The sequence below is a fragment of the Talpa occidentalis genome, unplaced genomic scaffold, assembly GCF_014898055.3.
Source record: "Talpa occidentalis isolate TD23 unplaced genomic scaffold, MPIMG_talOcc4v2.1 talOcc4.17, whole genome shotgun sequence".
Classification (NCBI taxonomy): domain Eukaryota; kingdom Metazoa; phylum Chordata; class Mammalia; order Eulipotyphla; family Talpidae; genus Talpa; species Talpa occidentalis.
This window is the reverse complement of record NW_023601754.1, coordinates 38,159,394-38,178,788: the sequence shown is the minus strand read 5'-3', so window position 1 is coordinate 38,178,788 and position 19,395 is coordinate 38,159,394. Positions and strand designations below refer to the sequence as shown.

Below are 19,395 nucleotides of genomic sequence, written 5' to 3'. Positions count from 1 at the left end.
CCTGGAGAATCCTCCAGAAACCACCAAACCCTCAGAAAAAGGGAGCCCTGGCCAACATCTCCATGACAACCCTTCCCTCAAGTCCCAAACCAACACCAACCAGTTAGCTATTCCTGAATTTCTAACCCCCCAAAACTATGTGAGATGATAAATATTTATTGCTGTTTCCGGCCAAGTTTTGGTGTTTTTTTGTTATATAACAACAAATAGTTAAAGCAGATCTTGGTATCAGAGGTATGATACTACCATAATGGAAACCTAAAAGTGTGGGCCAGAGCCTCCCTGGTGGCCAGAGATTGAAATCTCAGCACAATGAAGCTATCTGCAGCCACTGCAGCACGAGTTTGATCCCTGGCCGGAGAGGTGACCCACATGGCGCAGCAGACCTCTCCTGCCTCGCCCGCTGCTCCCCTCAGCAGTGTATTTCAGTCGACCCACCTGTTCTTCTCCCCACCCTGTCTCTGATGAATCCTCTCATCCCCAACACCTCTGGCCTACACCCCAGTTCTTGGACGCATAAATAAAATAAAAATCTTAAGAAAAAAAAAAAAAAAGCTCAAAGGTGCTTGAGTCGAGAATTAATGAAAGTCTAAGAGACACTAGGGGAGACTTTAACAGGAGCCTGATAGTCCTCCAAGGGGTAGCTGGAGATTTAAAGAATGGGAGGGGAAAAAATAAAATAAAATAAAGAATGGGAGGAAAACAATGGAAACCAGAGGAAAGAGAGTCCTTATCATACAGCAAAGGAAGGGCTAGCCACGTTGCTGTCTGTGTTAACGGGGACGGTGCAAAATGTACCTCTTGAGTTGCCGATCTAGCTACAGGCTGCGTTAAAGGAATTGCCTGGCTTTTACAATAAAAGGGAAGAGGAGAGAAAGGAGCCAAGAGAACTTTATAACAAAAAATCAGGAATTTTTTGTTTGAAAATTTCCACATCTCTAGGCGACAACTGGTGCTAAAATGCTGGTTTCTTGGCAAAGATCAAATCCAGGGCACTGTCACAAAAGCACACTCTAGAGCAGGAGCATGAAAGGAGGCCTTTAGATGCTGTTTCTACCAGCAATAAGAGGGTTGAGAAAACCATGCCGTGGCAACACAGACCACCTCTCTGTAAAAAAGGAGGACTAAATGCAAAGCCAAAAGCCTTGAGGAACAATTCCTAAGTCTTTTTTTTTTTTTATACAAGAACTGGGGTACAGGCCAGAGGTGCGGGGGGGAGGCGGTGAGAGGATTCCCAGAGACAGAGTGGGGAGCAGAACAGGCAGATCTACTGAAATACACTGCTGAGGGGAGCAGTGGGCGAGTCAGGAGAGGTCTGCTGCGCCATGTGGGTCACCACCCTGGCCAGGGATAGAACTTGTGCTTCAGTGGCTATGGATAGCTTCATAGGTTGTGTCTCAACCCCTTGCACCACCAGGGAGTTCCCACAATTCCTAAGTCTTGAGCCCTAACCAAGCAACTAGTGACATGTGTCCGGCTGGATTTCAGAATGGCCTTGGACTAATGCCTCCTGTATGCCCCTTCCACTCCTGTTCTCCCCCTTTTGAGAAGGAATTACTCTCTATCAGTTATCCTATGCCGAGTTCACCCTTGCATGTCAGCTATGAGAGGGGTAAATAAATGGGTCTTTAATTCATGTCTTCAGATCAAAAGGCACCATATTTGAGTTACATTAAAGAAAACACAGGTACTGGGCCTCCCCGGTGGCGCAGCAGGTTGAGCGCAGTGTTGTGAAGCTATCCGCAGCCTCTGCAGCTCGGGTTCAATTCACAGCTGGCCAGGGAGAAACCCACATGGCGCAGCAGACCTCTCCTGTCTCACCTGCTGCTCCCCTCAGCAGTGTATTTCGGTCCTTCTGCCTGTTCTGCTCCCCACTCTGTCTCTGGTAAATTCTCTCACCCTCCTGTGCCTCTGGCCTGTACCCCAGTGCTTGTATAAATAAATAAATCTTAAAAAAAAAAACACAGGTACTGCTGCAGGGTGCCTAATTTCAATGGTGAGGGTCTAGACTTCCAGCAGTTACAGGAAAGGAATATGGCCTGGGGGGCGGGGGGTGAGCATCACAGTGAATCACTGCCAGCCAGAAGCCACCATAACAGCCATCTCCCCGGGGTGGTTCTCAGGATTTCACCTCGTGGCGCTACATTCCATCGTAGCATGGGCCCCTCCCACTCTGTCCGAAGCTGACCTATGCAGCCAATAAGGTTTCAAAGAAATCAAAGGGAACTTCTGAGGCTAGCTCGTACAATACCCTGAGGCACTCTGACTGTTCTCTCAGATGGCTCCCCCTGGGGGAAGTTGGGTGCCCAGCAGAGGGTGAGGAATGGGCACTCCCACCAGCAGCACTATTACTGTGTCACACTGAAAGTGGATCCTCCAGCCCTGACCATCCATTAGAGGAGTGCAACCTAGGTCAAGGTCCTTTTTTTTTTTTTTTTTTTTTACATTTTAAAAGGACAGAGTTACTAGAAAGAAAAAGAGGCACCTGCACAGTCACAGGCAGGCAGGAGAGCTGCCAAGGGTCAGTATCTTAACCACAGTTAAAGGGATCTGACCAGAATCAGCCAGTTCAGTCACTGCAATTCCTGGCCCACATAACCGGTGATTGCTGTTTCCAGCTGCTAAGTTTTGGAGCAATTTGTTACACATCAGCCAACAACATTTATGACCTGCCCTTCCCCAAACCAACAAGATGCAGCAACTCCTTTTGTTGGGGCGTAGAAGAACTAGGGTGCGGGCCAGAAGTGCAGAGGGTGAGAAGATTCACCAGAGACAGAGTGGGGAGCCGCACAGGCAGACTGACTGAAATACACTGCTGAGGAGGGCATCGGGCAAGACAGGAGTGGTCTGCTGGGCCACGTGGGTCAGCTCCCTGGCCAGGGACCTAACTCATGAGACAACCCCTAGGCTACCAGGGAGGCCTCACCTTCTATTATTACTATTATTTTTTTAAAGATTTACTTATTTATTTATTTATACAAGCACTGGGTACAGTCAGAAGCGCAGGAGGGTGAGAGAATTCACCAGAGCCAGAGCAGGGAGCAGAGCAGGTAGAAGGACCGAAGTACACTGCTGAGGGGAGCAGCGGGCGGCAGGAAAGGTCTGCGCGCCATGCGGGACCCTCCTTCGGTGGCCGGGGAGCAGCCAGTGATCGAACCGGCGCCTCCCAGGCTGCGGGCAGCTTCGCAACCCAGCATTCAACCGCTGTGCCACCGGGGAGGCCCACCTTCTATTATTTTTAAACAGTAAAGTGATCAACTGCCATGGGAATCTTTCCACCAATACAAACAAAATAAGTTGCTCAGTTTCTCAACCCTCAATCTCATGGTAAATGTTCTGTAACAATAAAGTTCCTCTTCCCTCCCATCACCAAAAAAAAAAAAAAAAAAAAAAAGTAAAAATAAAGTATCTGCTTCCCTGGTGGTGCAAGGGGTTAAGCACAGTGCTATGAAGCAGAAGTTCGATCCTTGGCCAGCCAGGGAGCTACCTACATGGCACAGCAGACCTTTTGTATTTCCCGCTGCTCCCCTCAGCAGTGTATTTTGGTAGATCTGTTGTTCTGTTCCCCACTCTGTCTCTGGTGAGTCCTCTCACTCCCAGCGGTCCACCTCTGGCCTGTACCCCAGTTCTTTCTATGCATAAATAAATAAATCTTAAAAAAAAAAAAAAAAAATAAAGCATCCCAGAAAGGGAAACACAGACTATCTATTAATATAAGAACACACACCTTTATTTGACCAGATGGGGTTTTATGACACATGTCAATTTTGTAAGTTCCTTTCCAACTTCATAGTATATTGTGAATCACATGGCAGGTCAATGAAATCTTGGCTCCCTAATTCCTAGCCGTGTCAAGGACTATGGTAGACGATGTTGACGTGCTGACTTTACTCATTGGGCCTCTGATAAAAGAGTTCAGTTGTTTTGGCTTCTGCCACTACCACTATCCATCCTGGGGCACATCCTCACCCATCTTGGCTAACTTTGAAGAGCTGGTGTGTGTTCAGCCATGGGTGTGTTCTTCACCACGGAATGGCTGCCATTCAGCAGCTTTTTCTGCAACTATAAATATCCCAGCAGCCTGAGTCAGGTATGCCCACAGCCAGCTGTAAGAGAGGGCTTCTCTGGAAACAGCATCCCAGATGGCCAGGGCCACGATGTCCACCCGACAGCCTGACCACACACGGTCTCATCAAACAGAACCAGGCTTCCAGGACACATCAGCTCTGCCACTCACAACTTGTGGCTGGAAATGCCCCTGCCCACCATACCAACCATGGCAGGGGGCATTTTGGAATCCAGATTCCCACCAGCATCCTGAGCCTGCCCCACCCCAGGAAGTCACTCCTGTGGCTGCCCAGATCACCTCCTGACACTTCAGGTCAGCAAATGGCTCTTGGCCAAAGCAACCAGACTTTGACCAGCCTACTAGTGTCAGGGACAGGCTAACCAGATCCCAGATTATGACTCCCAGTGACACCTAAGTCTGACACACAGACATGGACACACCCAGAGAGACACGTAGGGCTCTGGACATCACCCTTGGACTCCAAGTATGAGGATGCCTGCAGGCCCTTGTAGAACCACTGCTGAGATGAACGTGGTTGATGTGAAATTCCTAGCTGGTATCTGAGGCAACCCAGCACCCCCGCACACGGGAGAGGAGGCAGTTCGGCACGCTGACACGGACTCGGGGACACCACATGGATAGCAGCCCAAGAAGCTGCAGGAGAGGGGGCGAAAAGTGAAGCCACGTGCGTACATGTTCACTGTGTATGGGCTTCAGAGATGACAGGTGTGCAGAGGAGATGACAGGTGTATGTGGATATACTCGAGCACATGCAGCAAACATCAGAAAAGATCTCCCAAAGGCTGCCTCTGGACAGTTGGGTGAGGATATGATCAAGGAAAGACATTTTATTTTATCTGATTCTAACTAAGCCAGGCCACACTGTCCCCATGAGCCCATAGGTGCCCATGGCTCAGGAAGGAGGTTGCTCCACTGCTGCCAGTGAGGGGTTCCTAGGGTGAGTCTCACACAGATCCCTCCCCCCACCGCAGGGCTGAATCCTACTTGCAAGGAGAGTGTAGGGGGTGCCCATCAGGCTCCCCAGATTCCCAAAGACATGCACACACCTGGCCAAGGGCAAGTCCTGCTCAGCAGCTGCTTACCTGGCAGAAAGACTTCATCTTCTCCAGGACCTTGTTAACTTCTGGCATCACATCCTTGCCATCCACCAAAATGGGTGTGTTGGACCGGTTCCGCAGGGCCACGTGTAGCACTGCTCGGTCCTGGGGACAAAGCAGAATGTGAAGATCCCCGCCCCAGGGCAGCCACGCTCCCAGCTGAGCCCAGGGGTACAGCGTGGCGCTGACAGCCAGCTCGTTCAAGCAGGCCCGAGGTCTGCCAGCACCACACTCGCACACTCAGGCCCCATGGTGTGTCTATAGATGTAGGGGCCACCCCAGGACCTGAGGGAAGGCAAGACAGTCACAACAGAAGGGGTGACCAGGTAAATCTAGGACGGCTCTGAGGACCCAGAGGTGCTCAGGAAGCCAACAGTCCAGGAAAGGAAGGAGTGAGCAAAGGCAGAGAGCAGTGACAACAGAGGTCAGAGCCAAGTGGCTGCAGAGGACCAGGGTTCATGTGGGCTAAAATAGTTTCATCTTCCTGATGAGAAAACACGATATTTGCTGGCACCTTCTGAAAATTGCCCCTCACCCCTTAGATGGAAGACAAGGCATGAAACTCAAGCTTCTCCCACCATGCAACCCCATCACAGACTCTAAGTCTGTGCCAGGCAGCTGGCCTTGTCACCTGAGAGCAACCATCCATCATGCCGAGGCCAGCAGAAACAGGTCTAAAGACCCCAGGTGGGCAGGAAAGGGATGGTCTCCAGACTCCAACCCAGAGGGAGGCTCCCTAAGGTGAAAAGCTTCATGCCACCCTGCCCTCCCCATTCCTGTCCCACACTCCATAGGCAGATGGACCCTCCAGGAAGTCCTCCTTGATTGCAGCCTCCTTCAGCCTTGTCGAGCAGTGCATGACAGGTTTAAAGCTTTAATGCTGACTTTGTCTCTCAATGACTTGAGCTCTGAGCCTCAGGGTTTCTCATGTGAGGTTCCAGGCTTCCTTGGAAATTCAGAAATAGGGCCCCCAAGGAACCAGCCTGGACACTGCTTCTTACTGACTTCTCCCACTGAGGAGGTGGGTCTTCTGACATGATTGTCAAAAGATAAGACTTGCAGCAAAAATCAGAGTTAAGTTTGCTGAGCAAGCCTTGAGAAGCTCTCTCCCTGCAGGCCGGAGAAGGGCTCTCCCTAGGCAGACACTGAGCCCCCTTCCCCGTTCACCGGAATAGGCTGCCAGTCTAGGGGAAGACACACCCCTCATTAAGCAAAAGCGTTGCCTAAGAGAAGGAGTGAAGACACCACTGATACCACTAACAGTCGATGAAATCCAAACAGAAGGAAGAGGCCCTGGAGTGTATGCAGAGTCCGGTGTCCACCAGGTCAGCTCACCTCAGTGAAGTTAATCTTCTCGCCACTGAACATACGCTCCCGGGCAGCCTCCACACCTCTGGACTTGGCCTGGGAAGAGAAGACACTGAGGCCTGGCCCCACCCCACATGGGGCCAAGAGTCCCAGCTCTCAATCACAAGGTTTGGTGCAGCCAACAGCGGATGACAGATGGCTGTGGCCTGGCACCCTCCCCACTGCTTGGGAAAGGCCTGCTCAGACATCAAGCCCCAGGGGTTTTGGGGCTGCTGCTTAGACCTGAGCCAGGGGCAGAGCGCAAGGGTTTTGCATCAGCACAGGGGCAGTCAGTGAAGTCCCTTAAAAGGAAGGAAGCAAAGGTGCTCAAGGACCTGGGGGTCACCTGGGGGCCACCTGTGGGTCACGGGCCAAGCCTCGCAAAGCGGAGCATTACCAGGTTCACCAGCATCTGCATCACATTCTCTGTCACCAGGTTCTTGGAGTAATCCAGCAGAATACGCCCATGGTTGGTGTTGAGGTTCAGGCTGTAGAAAGATGGCAGATGCTGCTGACCACACCCCAGGTCTCTCCAGCCTGCTCCCTGACCAGAGCAGCTTCCATAAAAACCATCCTCCCTGTGCCACGCCCCTAAACGGGCCTCAGTTACAGCAGTGATGTCTGTCACCTGCCCACCCACCCGGGCTGGGCAGCAGCTGCACAGCTGAGTTTCCCTCAGCTGAAACCCAGCTGAGGGATATGAAGACACAGCGCTGGGCACACTGGCCCCTGGGAGTGCCCATCCCCTCCGGGAGCATCCACCGTTACTCAATTCACCAGGAAGGAACCCAGGAGCCAGGAACTTCCAGCCGGGAGCCACAGACCTCCCCTCCCCAACACCATTCCCGAGGCCCCCGTAAGATTTCCTCCAACAAGATTCCTCGCCATTTCCTGGTTGGCCACAGGTCTCCGGACCTGGCCTCCTCGGCAGAAGCCAATCCGCGACGACGTGGCCCCCCTTCCACCGCATCCCCCCGCAAATGCTCTCGCTCTGCCCAGCCCTGCAGACGGCCCCCAGCTCGGGGGCCCTTCCCCTGCTGCTGCGTCAGCGAGGGCCCCTCCTCACAAGGGCGGAAGGGCTCCCTTCTCAAAGAGTGGGGGGCTGGGCGTGGGAGTGAGAGCGAAGGGGACGGGAGGGGGCTGTCCCTGTGCAGGGGAAGCCGAAGAGGGGCCCAGGGCTCATGACTAAGCGGCGCGGCGCCGACACCCCTGGCGCGCTCGCGAGCCCCCAGGAACCTGTTTCAAGGAGGCGTCAAGGACGAAGCGCGGCCTGGGCCCGGGTCCCCATCCCTGGCCCCCGGAGACCGCCCCCCGGCCCCCGGCCCCTGGGCCTGCACTGCCCGACCCCGCGCGCCCGGGCGCGACCCCCTCACGTCCAGGCGGCGCCCCCCGGCCCGCGCGCACCTGAAGTGGTTGAAGCGTTCCTTGTCCCCCTCGAAAAGGTGGCGCAAGTTGAGCTTTGAGCCGTTCTCGCGGTGCCATTCCCGCAGCTTCTGGAAGTGCGGATCCTGGGAGAGCGCGGCCATGGCGAGACCGGTTGGGTGCACGGACCGGGACGTGAGCTGGAGGAAAAGGGGGCGGGCGGCGCGCAGCGAGCAGAGGCCGGGGGCGCGCGGCAGTCTTTATGGCGCAGGCGCCAGCCCCGCCCCGCCCCGCCCCGCCCCGCCTCCCGGCCCGCAGCGCCCGCGGGCGGACCTTGCCCGCGCCCGCCCCCGCCCTCCTGGCCCCCGGGTCCCCCGCCGCAGGGCGGCCCCGCTCTCCCGCCGCTGCCTGCGTGTGTCTGGGGCACCGCGGCCGAGCTCCCTGCGCCCCTCTCTGTTTCATTCATTCGTTCACTCGTTCGTAACTGCGAGCAACTTCCGTGCTACAAGCAGTGTCCCTGATGCCGCGGACACTTAGGTGACAAGTGGGTAAAACACACGGCAAGTGAGGTGCTGGGTGAGTGCTGCTGAGAAAAAGGAAACTGGAGAGGGCGCTGGGATTAGGGCCTGCAATTCTGAATAGGTCAGCTTACTAAGGAGGTGACCTTTGAGCCAAAGCCAGAAGTAGGCCAGGAAGCTAGCCAGTGGGCTACCTGGGGCAAAGTGCTCAGGTCAAGGGAAGATCCACTGCAGAATTTCTGAGCAAGGTTAGATGCTACAGAAGCAGAAGGAAGCAAGTGTGGCTGGGGTGGAGTGAACGAGGGAGTGATAGCAGATGAGATAAAAGAGGAAAGGAGGGGCCCCCCTGGTGGCACAAGGGGTTAAGATGCAACCTATGAAGCTCTCCACAGCCACTGCTGCAAAGTTGGATTCCCAGCTGGCCAGGGAGCTATCCACATGGCGCAGCAGACCTCGCCTGTCTTGCCCGCTGCTCCCCTCAGCAGTGTATTTCAGTCAATCTGCCTGTTCTGCTCCCCACTCTGTCTCTGGTGAATCCTCTCACCCCCTGCATCTCTGGCCTGCATCCCAGTCTTGTACACATAAATAAATTTTAAAAAAAAGAAAAGAAAAAAAGAATTGACAATTTTCTGGTGTGAGAGAACAGTCACAACTGACTTCCAGTTTTATACCTGAGTTCCTGGAAAATTGAATTGTCAGTACATCCTGGAGAGATGCAATAGGGGAAGATCATGATCTCATTTTTTGGATGTGTTATTTTTCAAAACCTACTAGATGTCTAAGTGGAGGTTTTGATTGTGTATTGTGTCTAGAATGCCGGGGAGAGAAGGTTCAAGGTGGAGAAACCTGGAGTCATCAATGAGTAGCGACTCTGATGAGACTCTGTGGATGAGAGGGAGTGAATGTTGTCAGAGGGGAAGCGGTCCAAGAACCAGAACCGGGGATTCAAATTGAGCTGCTCCACGCCCCGTTCCCCCGGAGGCCAGCCAGCTAGGGAGTGTGTCCGGTCCTGTCCCAAGTCTAGGCCTTCCTCCAGCCCTCCTCCCAGCTCCATGCGGTCACTGCCACCTCTGGCCTCTGCAAATGCTTTTGCTCTCCCTGCCCAGAATGACCCTGGGTCCTAAAAATGAAGATGAAAAATAGGGATGAGCTGAAGTCTGAAAACAGCAGTGGTCGCTAGGGCACAACCCTGTTCTCAGGGCCCTGTGTACCCGGAGGGGTTTTGGATCAACTGTCAACTTTGAGATTTCACTGAGCTTCCCACACCCAGCACCACCCCAACATGCTGTTTTACTGGAGCTCGTGAGAATCACTCAGTCCAGAGCCTCCCATCCCAAGCCAGTTTCTTGCCTGCCCAGAACAGCACTTGCACCCCTAAATCCAACAGGAAGTCCATTCTGAGTAGCCACTGTCCCATCATTCCCTTGCCCTATGGTTTCTCATGTGACTCTAGCCCCAAAGAAGGCACCAATTCCCTGTTTCTAGTAGTCAGAGGGGTAGTCAGATCGTGGCAGATGTCTGTGGTCTTTGTCTAAAACCACCACCCCTCACTTTCCTGTTCCATGCACTACCTCCCTAATAGTATCAGACAAGTATGCAACCTAAGCCAATCAAATGATCCTTTTTTGGGACTCAGGTGCCAACAGGGGAGAGTCTCAGCTTTTTTATTGTATTAAGGAGCCGGCCTCAGTGACCCCCTCAAAGCGGGGCCCACGTTCCTGGGGCCTGTCTGCAGCTGACACAGGTGTCTGACTTTCCTTGGTGTTGATGCTGTCTGAGCTCAGCTGTCATTTACAACTCCAGGTCTGTCCAAAAGTTTTATGGGTGCTTATCTTCCCACTGTCCACATTCATTTCTCAATCCAACCAAACCCATAGGAACGATTTTAGGTATCAGAGAAGAGGCAGGAGGTAAGGCTGCTGCTGACTGCCTTTTTGAAAGTTTCAGCTTCTTTTTGACAGTCTGTAAAGTACATTTCCAGCAGCCTGGCATCTGCGATTCCCAGCAGCTTCAACTATACCAGATCTCCCAGACATTCCCATAATATCTTACCTTTAACATTGCACCTTGAACTGTCAGAATTACATAAATTTCTTTATTGGCAGAAACTAGTTTCCTATCTAGAGGGCCATAAGTCACAGCAGCTAGGAGGGAAAAAGTTACAAAAAGTTGTAGAACATAAGAAGCTCATTATTAATTTAATAACGTGGTTTACGACTGGCCAGTTACCTCTCTGTGAGCTGTGTTAAATTCTCTCCTATGTAACCCTCATAGCAGCCCTATCAGGGGTAGCCTGTTGGCCTCCTCATTTAAGGTTAAGAAATCCAGGACAGGGCCTCCCTGGTAGCGCAAAGGGTTAAGCACAGCATTGTGAAGCTCTGCTTAACCCTTTGCAGCATGATTTCAATCCCCAGCCAGGTAGCTGACCCATTTGGCACAGCAGACCTCTCCGGACTCGCCCCACTGCTCCCCTCAGCAGTGCATCTCAGTCAATCCACTTGTTCTGTTCCCCACTGTCTCTGGTGTATCCTCTCACCCTCTACACCTCTGGCCTGTACCCTAGTTCTTGTATGCATAAATAAATAAATCTTAAAAAAAAAAAAAAAGAAATCCAGGACAGCCACTCTGCTACCACCGAGACAATCAGCCCACGTTTGCTGGATTTCAGAGCAGATTTGTCAGTCACCGCCCAGTGCTACCTGGCTCTTTAGTCTCAGGGAAAAAAAAATACAGGGACAGTGGGGGAGCAGGCAGCCCCATTCACCCCTCCCATCACCCCTGCTCTGCTTTACCATCAATCAGACACACCTCTATGATATCGATTCCCATTAACAGGGTAGAATTTTGCAAGTGGAGATGGCTAAGAATGGCACCTCAAGTGGAAAGGGCAGGACATGCACAAAGGCAAGAGGTGTGAAAATTCAACCACCTCGTTCACATTGGTCCCACTGGGCCCGACCCAAGGATCTGTAGGGAGAAAGCCACCAGGAAAGGTGCGGTGTGAGAGAGGGTAATCAGTCTCTGGGTTGTCAGGGTGGCACCTCCGATAGAATCTTGGGGAGTGGAGCGGGATCTGTAACTTGGTAAATATTAATGTAAGGTCATCTTTTATTCTGAAAAAAGTGAGAGCCTGTTTTCTGCTTCATCACCACCATCGCCTCCACAAGATGTGCCAAGCCTGTCTGCAAGCAGCAGAGCAAGGACTCAGAACCCCGGATTTGGGGGGGGGGGGGGCGTGGTCGGGGCGGGAGCAGGGAAGCTCGCAGGGTTATGTGCACTCACACCAGGATCTGACTAACCAGAACGGAAAGAAAACTTGGCTGAGCGAGCGCAAGACCCTCCTCCACCACCGGTGGAGGCCGCCTTGAGAAATCAATTGGCTTCTACTGAGTATCTGTGAAACTAACTGAGCCTGTGCGGGGCACAGTTCCAAGCAAAAGCCCCGTTCTACAAATGGGGAAACTGTGGCCTGGGCATCCAGGTAAGTCAGGCCTTGCTTCGAGGCCGCGGGAAGGCTGCCAGGCGGGTCTGGAGACGGGGGGGTCACCGCGGTAAGGGTCGGGGGGCCGGGCGCGGCGCGTGGGGGGCGGAGGTCAGGCGGCAGTTCCGGGCCAGAGCTGAAGGAGCGGGAGGGGAGGCGGGCGCCAGGCGATCCCTCCTGCCGGTGGATGAGCTGTCAGGGGAGGGGCGCTCACCGGGGATGCTGAGTCACCGTGACCAGGCCGGGGGTAGGGAACCGCGCCTCCTGAAACGCCGCGGAGCTACCGGAGCCGGCCGCGCAGCGCTCCCTTCTCCTGAGGGCGGTGCGCACGCATGCGCACGTCGGGATGGGCGCGGCACGCGCTCGCCCCCGTGCCCGCGCGGGATCGGGAGGGGCATGCGCAGAGAGGGACTGGTGGACAGCCCAGTCCGCACGTCGGGAATGGCCGTGCGCGCGCAGGTGCGCACTCCCGGGTGTGGGCGGATGTGCGCATGCGCAGGCGAGGGGGCGGGGCTGGGCCGGGACGGGGCCCGGGGACGCGTCCGCGGAATTCGTCTACGCCTGCGCGGTCCTGAGGTGTCTTCGGGTTGTCGCCCCCACATTTCCCCCGTGAATCCACTAGTTCTTTAAAAAAAAAAAAAGCTTCCACGCCGCACACAGGCGTGTGTTTCCACGAGAATAGAAAAGTCTATGCTTACTAAAGGGCTGCAGTCCTACCCACAGCTCCTGGGGTCAGCCCCTGATCGTGTATTATTATTTTAATCCGATCCGAGAGCAGATTTTAAGTCTAGGGTTTCTTTTTCCTCTTTATTAGAATTTGCTTAATAACAACTTGCCCGGCAACGCCTTTTTTTTTTCTGGTTTATTTCGAGTGGCTTTACGCTTTCTGCGCCCTGGCCTTGTGGTCCATGAAGGGCCGTCTTCCTAGTGCAAGGAACAAATGCAGAGTTCACGATTGCAAGGGGGTGCTAACGTGCAATCAACAAAGTGGGACAGAGGCAGGGCTCTGCCAGGAGAACTGATGTCTGATGTCCTGGGGAGCACCTGCGGGCAACTGACCCATGAGGTGAGGGGAAGGCAGCAGCAGTGTCTGGGAATCTCCCTCCCCTCCCCTCCCCCCAGGCCCCAGCGAGGACCAGGTAGATGACAATGCAAATATAAGGGCGTGGGGGAATTCAAATGTGCTTGGAGACACACTTTTAGGGCTTGCCTAGTAACTGAATGAGGACACGCTAGGATTTCTTCCAGAAGAGCTGAAGCGTTGGATTGGTGGTACAGCTTACCAAGGATGGGGGAGGTGGGGTTGTCTCTCCCAAATTTTAAGACAATTTAAAGGGCAGAGACTGCATCTTCTTTGCATCCCTGATTCCTAACAAGGGCCCTGCTTCTAGGTGACCTTAGTAAGTTTTGAAATGAACATGACACTCCTGAAAGAATGCTTTCTCCTCACCTGGAACCACATTTCCCATTCAGTCTCAAGTAAGTCACTCCAGTCCCCTCAAGACAAGAAGGGTCCTGGGACAGAAACAGGGACAAGAGAGCAATCAAGGACAAAAAGTTTTGAATTTTACTGTCCCCACAGGCTGGTAAACGAGAAATTAAAAACTTGATGACTCTAGACCCAGACACCTGCTGCCATAATTTTTTTTTCTTTTTTTTTTTTTTCTTTTAACCATTTCTGAGCTATCTCTACATAGCAAGTTGGCTACTGTGGGAAAAGGGGGCAGTTAAGGACTCAGACTGTAACAGGGTGGTCCCCAGGAAAGGGGGAGGTTCCAGGTTCCCTGCCCCACCCAAGGGAGGGTGGAGATGAGCAGGGAGAGAAGAAGCTGCAGAGGAGACTGAGGAAGGAAGGAAGCAGGATGGAGCCAGAAGGAAACCTGGAGGAGGCGCATGGAGCCTAGAGACACGTGAAGAAACTGCGCTTGTCTTTGGGTCGTGGACTGGGTGACATGTGGGTGAGACCCGGGGGGAGGTGACAGTGGCGGTTTTTGTCTTGCTTTTGATTTTGTTCTTTTTCCTCCTGACTTGTCTGGTTGTTTCTGAACCTTTTCCGTGGGTCCCCTCTGGAAGATGCTTTAGACTGTGGCAGGCTTTGAGGTCTTGCTCTGGGCTGGTCCCATTTGGATGGACTTTTACCCACGAGGTGACAGGTAACTTTGGGTACTTGATTTAGAAACTAGATTCTTTGCCTTTCCTGTATTATTTCCTAATTGTATTAAAGTTCCTTCCCATTAAAGTCTCGTATGTTTTGTGTTGATGCAGCAGATGGCAGAACCTATTTACAGCAGACAGGTTTGGGGGGCCTGGGGGGCCCCTCTCCTGCCCTGTAACAAGATAAGTCACAGACCGTGAGACCCCACCAAGTCAGCTGGAGCTGGGGCACACAGCCTCTGTGAAATGCACCTTGCAGATGGTGATGCCTCAGGCCCTGCATGACCCCCAAGCTGCAGCTGATGGGTGTCTTCAGCCAGCCACAATATCTGGACTTTAGCCATGTCCACTCACTTGCTTTCTCAGCCAAAAAAGTTTAATACCTTAGTCCTCAAGCTCTAGGCCCCTAGCCCTAGCCCTCCCAGTCTCTCATGCTCAGAGAGCCTCCCAGAGCAATCTTTCTTGCTCTTGTGCTAATCAGTAAATCCTGACTCTTTCCTGCCCTTCCTGGTGTCTGTGGGGTCCTCTTTGCAATCTTAACCAGAGGGTCTCAAGAGCCCTTTCTGGGGCTTGGGAGCGGGACCCCTCACTCCACTGATTCCCAGCGAGTGGAGGAGGGACAGTGACTGGTATGTTGCAAGCTTATCCGCATGCTGTGGGGAGGCTGGGACTGTTCTCTTGTCTGGTGACACCCTCACAGACATGCAGAGGCCTGGGCCCAGCAGCATACCCCATGACATTGTAAGGTCAGCTGTGTGCATTGCTTTGAAGAGCCTGCCCAGAGGCTCCCCAGACTCCCACGTGCCCGTGCAGGATCACCGTCCTGATGTCTGTGCACATGGCTTTTTGGCCGCCGAGGAGCTGGCTAGTGGGTTTATTTTGTCTCTTGATGTGGAAGCAGGTCACGGGGGAGACAGTGCATGGAGGGCCGTCCCCTCCCAACCTCTCCCACTTGGTTGGTGTGTGGCCTTTCATCTGTATTCCCAGAGCCGGACACTCCTCCCAAGAGCCCCCAGGTGGGAAAGGAGCCTCACAAGGACCTCAGCTGGGCCAAGGAGCCCATGGAGCTCCAGTCCAACCTGTGTTCCACTTTCATCCCTGTAGCCAGGTGGTAGACTCTTCTGTCACTACTGCTCTGTGACTCAGTCAGTGAGCAGCACTTGGGTGGGCTACTCATGGGAAACAGGAGCATACCTGAATAAAAGGTGTTTTTCTATTTAATATTTCCCCCCCTCTACCCTCAGCACAGGTCTCTAATTTTTTAAAAATAGGCTCTTCTAGTGTATTCCTTAGCTCCCTCCCCCTACAGGGCTGTTTCTAAAGTAGCCTGTCCTGAGGTGTACTGAGGCTCAGGGACTTGGTGCCCATGCTCGCCCTCTGGGCATCTCAGCAGGGAGGCACCTGCGTGGGGTTTATACAGGTATGTTAAAGCTCAAAGGCTATTTGCCTATGTATATGGGGAAAAAAAAAGTTCCAACATAGGCCTACCTTGCTGAGGACCAGCGGAAATGACCACCCTCCCTCCACGCTTCCCACTGTACAGCCTTTCCTTCTGCTCAGTAGGACGGCGTCATCCAGCAAGGCTAGTTTTTCTTGTCTCTGGCTCCTTGGTGGAGTTAGGGGGAAAGCTCATCCCTACATCAGCTTCTTGGAGAGACGGCCTGGGCAGCTTGCCGTGCCCATGGCTGCTGGAATATGGGTGCCGGCGGACCTCAACCTAGGGGAGATCTCACATCCTCCTAGGTGGGCCCCTCCCCACCATACTGGCTCCACTCTGAGCCCTCCCCCAGCTCTGGCTCTCAGGAGCCAGCAGGGGAGGTGTGCTAGGTGATTCTGCTGCCTGCCCACCCATCCCAGCTCCTCCTGACACCCCAAGGTGGTCCTCCCCTTTGCAGTGGCTCAGAATTGGCAGATGATGGGCTGGCCTGGAAATTAACTTGGGTTGTTTTTCTTTTTTTTTTTTCTTTTTTTTTTTTTTATAGAGGCATGTTTATTTTATTTATTTATTTGTTTGTTTGTTTGTTTTGTTTATACATGATGCCCTGGGTACAGTCAGAAGCACAGGAGGTGAGAGAATTCACCAGAGCCAGAGCGGGGAGCAGAGCAGGCAGAAGGACCGAAGTACACTGCTGAGGGGAACAGCGGGCAGCAGGAGAGGTCTGCGCGCCATGTGGGACCCTCCTCCGGTGGCCAGGGAGCAGCCGGGGATCGAACCGGCGCAGCAGAGGCCGCGGGCAGATTCGCAACCCAGCGCTCAACCACTGCGCCACCGGGGAGGCCCATGTTTTTCAAAGGAATGAATCAGGCAGGGCTTCTGAGGCGTATCTGTGGTAGCTCATTTTAAACAGAGATACAAAATATTATTAAATGTATACTTTTAATAAAGCCAATAGTTATTTTACTTATAGGAGCTTTAAAAGTAAGATACAAAATGTAGAGTTCCAGTTTGGAAGCGTAACTATTCTCACGATGTCCTGCTAATGCCCGAGCAAGGCCACCAAGCTCGGTCATGCAAAGGACGCACACACGCACACACATGCGCTTTGGCAAGACCCCTCTGCCGAGCGCAGCACCTGGAATCACCAGTGTTCAGAGCGAGGCGGTGCCGAGAACACAGCACCTACAAAGAGACCACACAAACAGCTTCACACGGTCTCACAGCCCAGGGAGATGCAATTACAAAATGTCTTAATGGAGAAAAACAGACTAGAAAGTGACAATAACAATGTTGGTGTCACCTGTGCTGGGGCATCAAGGACGGACCTCTGTCCAGTATGAGGTCTTTGGGGAGGCACGATGAAAACAAGAGTACTTCAGTATAATAAAACTGGAAATACAGGGTACTGTGGACACGTTTCTGAAGGAAATAGAAAACTATCTTACAAGGAAAACAGCCACAAACAACATCAACAGAGGTTAGTGCACACACTGTGACAGCTAACACAGACGAGCCACGCAGGGTCGGTGCAAAGCACGTGCCTGGAAAAGTCTATGTACAAAATAGTTCTCTGTAAACATGGTGAGGCGAATGTTTAGAACCCATGGTGACAGGATCAGAAGTACAGGCAGCAATGGCATCCCCACACAGCACGAAGACAACACCCGAGGCCCGGCGACAGCCTGGCGACACAGTACTAAGAATTCAGATGGCTGGGCTCAGACACCCTAAGGGTCCGCTATCATTAGTGTGTATACGTACATATATATATCTTCTTTTTGGTATTTTTTAAATATAAATTTACTTATATCCGTAGAAAAATGAGAACATAAATGTGTTATTACAATCTCTGCTGGAAAAGCTTATGTGGAGTTAATAAGAATAAACCATTTATTAGTAGTTAACATATATTAAAATGGTTTAATGGTTTACGAAAATATAAAAAAAATATTAATACTGTCAAACTTTCATACCAGAAAATATTATGGATTTTTTTTCTCAATTAGACTTTTTCAAAGATGAAATATGAAAAATTTAAATAAGTTTTATATAAAGAACTTCTGTAACCTCAATTAATATACAGTGGGATATGTCTAGTCTATATAGATATATTTATTTCTCAATTTAAGCACCATTCAATTCTTCTGGATCCATCCTGGCTGGACATATTCTGAAATCCACAGGGTGTTATCTACTTAATGGCACGTGTAACTGAAAATGAGGTGGTTTTCTGTTTTCTACAGACTTTAATTCCTATCTACACCTTCATCAGTTTGTCCTGAGCCAGCTCACAAATGTCACTGCAATTTCAAGCACAGGTGCCACTGGGCAGCCCTGTGACTGCACTGTGTGTTTTGAGGTCGTGTGGAAGGACCGAGGCGGCTGGTGCGACTCGATCCCACACACGACAGCGCCAGCTGGCTCAGCTCCACGCACCACCAGGAATTTGTCTCCGACATCACTTTTACGATTCTGCATATATGAATCTGGTAAAGGTCGCACCCCTGCGTGCTGCTGAAGTGGCGACAGGTTGCCCACCCACAGAAAACCCAGGTGATTGCCTCTGATCACAAATATTTTATACTTGGCCCAATTTGTATAAGCTTAAATAAAGATAGTGTTGAACAAACCTCCAGCCACTGTGTTTGTTTTCTTAAAATAGTCGATGCATTTTTAGGCAGGAGATGTTTTAACAAAAACCTATATGAAAAATAGCTATAAAAGACAGTGATTGGTATGGTCATCACTCAATGTGTTAAGGGGTGGGAGAGGGTTTCAGAAGAATGGTCAGTTTTGCTCTCAGCCTTCAGGCCTGATGCCTTCCTAACGCACACAGTAGGACTACAAACTTGAGAGCTGTGTTTCTAAGTGTGGCCTGTGGTCCACCTGCATCAGAATCACCGGAGGTGCTTGTTAAGTTCAAAGATCCCCCAGCATTCCTGAGGAGGGTCAGAGACCTGTCTTCAGCTGGTTACCCAGGGGTCTGATGCCTCCAAAGTTTGAGAAGCCAGGCCTTAAAGGCTTGGAGCTGCCAACCACCCCCATCCCCAAGGATCCCTGCCTGGGACAGGGGTGCACTGGTCCTCTGGGGGGCTGGTGTCAGCTAGTCAGCTCTGGAGTGGAGACACTGGCCCCAGCAGCCTTGGGCAGGCAGGCTGGCCCTGGGTCAGTACTGGGGCAAGTAAGCCGGCCTGCGCTCGGCCTTCCCAGGGAAGGCCTTGAAGCCCTTGGGTGCTGCCTTGTGTGCTGAGGGGGGTGGGGGCTGCGGCGGGGTCTGCACGTAGGAGAAGGAGGCGGCGCTGCAGTCACTGGTGGCAGCCCACACCGGGGACTGCAGCATCTGCATGGTGTCGTTCCACTGGCTGCCGGGACTGGAGACTGCGTAGAGGGGTGCACTTGGGCTGGGCAGTGTGCTGGGCAGCGGGGAAGGGTGTTGCCAGGGTGCTTTGGGTGGCCACGTTTTGGTTTTGTTATCCTGAGAGACAGAAGAGGGTTCTTAATGGCATTTCTGGCCATTTTTCATTTTTCCCACCTCCCCAGATCGCTGGGTCTTACTCCCACCTAGGAGACAGGGCACCCCACTGCTCCCCACAGCCCTGGGGCAACACTGAACAGCACTTCTTGCAATGACAAAAATGTTCCATGGCTGTGCCGCCCAAGGCAGAGCTGCTGGCCTCACGTGGTTGAGTGCAAGCGAGGGCTAGAATTTCTGTTTCTACTGGATTCATTTCAGTTTCTATCCGCACACCTGAGGGTGGCGGTCAGCTTAGGCAGCCCAGTCCCTGAGCTTCCTCTACACGTGGCCGAAGCAGCAGAATCGTCAGGAAAAAGTAAAAGACAAAGACCCTCCATGCCCCATTGCCTTGAGGCCCTCTTAAAACGTAAGCTTCGGAACACGGCCTGTGGCC

At 52.5% G+C, this 19,395-nt stretch overlaps 2 protein-coding genes across 11 annotated transcripts in view; both read right to left on the bottom strand.

Annotated features, from left to right (window-relative positions):
* Window positions 1-12,215, bottom strand: part of GPI (glucose-6-phosphate isomerase) — a 29,208-nt gene extending 16,993 nt beyond the window's left edge. The window contains exons 1-7 of one of the 5 annotated variants that reach the window (XM_054697092.1): window positions 12,110-12,215; window positions 10,467-10,558; window positions 9,086-9,296; window positions 7,939-8,096; window positions 6,932-7,022; window positions 6,523-6,591; window positions 5,173-5,292 (exon numbers count right to left, since the gene is read on the bottom strand). In XM_054697092.1, coding sequence (XP_054553067.1) covers window positions 5,173-5,292; window positions 6,523-6,591; window positions 6,932-7,022; window positions 7,939-8,060 — 402 coding nt within the window. In that variant the 5' untranslated portion in view covers window positions 8,061-8,096; window positions 9,086-9,296; window positions 10,467-10,558; window positions 12,110-12,215. Of the gene's footprint in view, window positions 1-5,172; window positions 5,293-6,522; window positions 6,592-6,931; window positions 7,023-7,938; window positions 8,097-9,085; window positions 10,442-10,466; window positions 10,780-12,109 lie in introns of those variants that run through there. The other 4 variants (XM_037516501.2, XM_054697093.1, XM_037516502.2 and 1 more) reach the window with 4 other exon arrangements.
* A 1,365-nt stretch (window positions 12,216-13,580) lies between these two features.
* The window catches only part of GARRE1 (granule associated Rac and RHOG effector 1), a 74,241-nt gene continuing 68,426 nt past the window's right edge, over window positions 13,581-19,395 (bottom strand). For all 6 annotated transcript variants that reach the window (XM_054697091.1, XM_054697089.1, XM_037516500.2 and 3 more), the window contains one exon: window positions 13,581-18,962. In XM_054697091.1, the coding sequence (XP_054553066.1) occupies window positions 18,654-18,962 (309 nt within the window). In that variant the 3' untranslated portion in view covers window positions 13,581-18,653. The remainder of the gene's footprint in view (window positions 18,963-19,395) is intronic.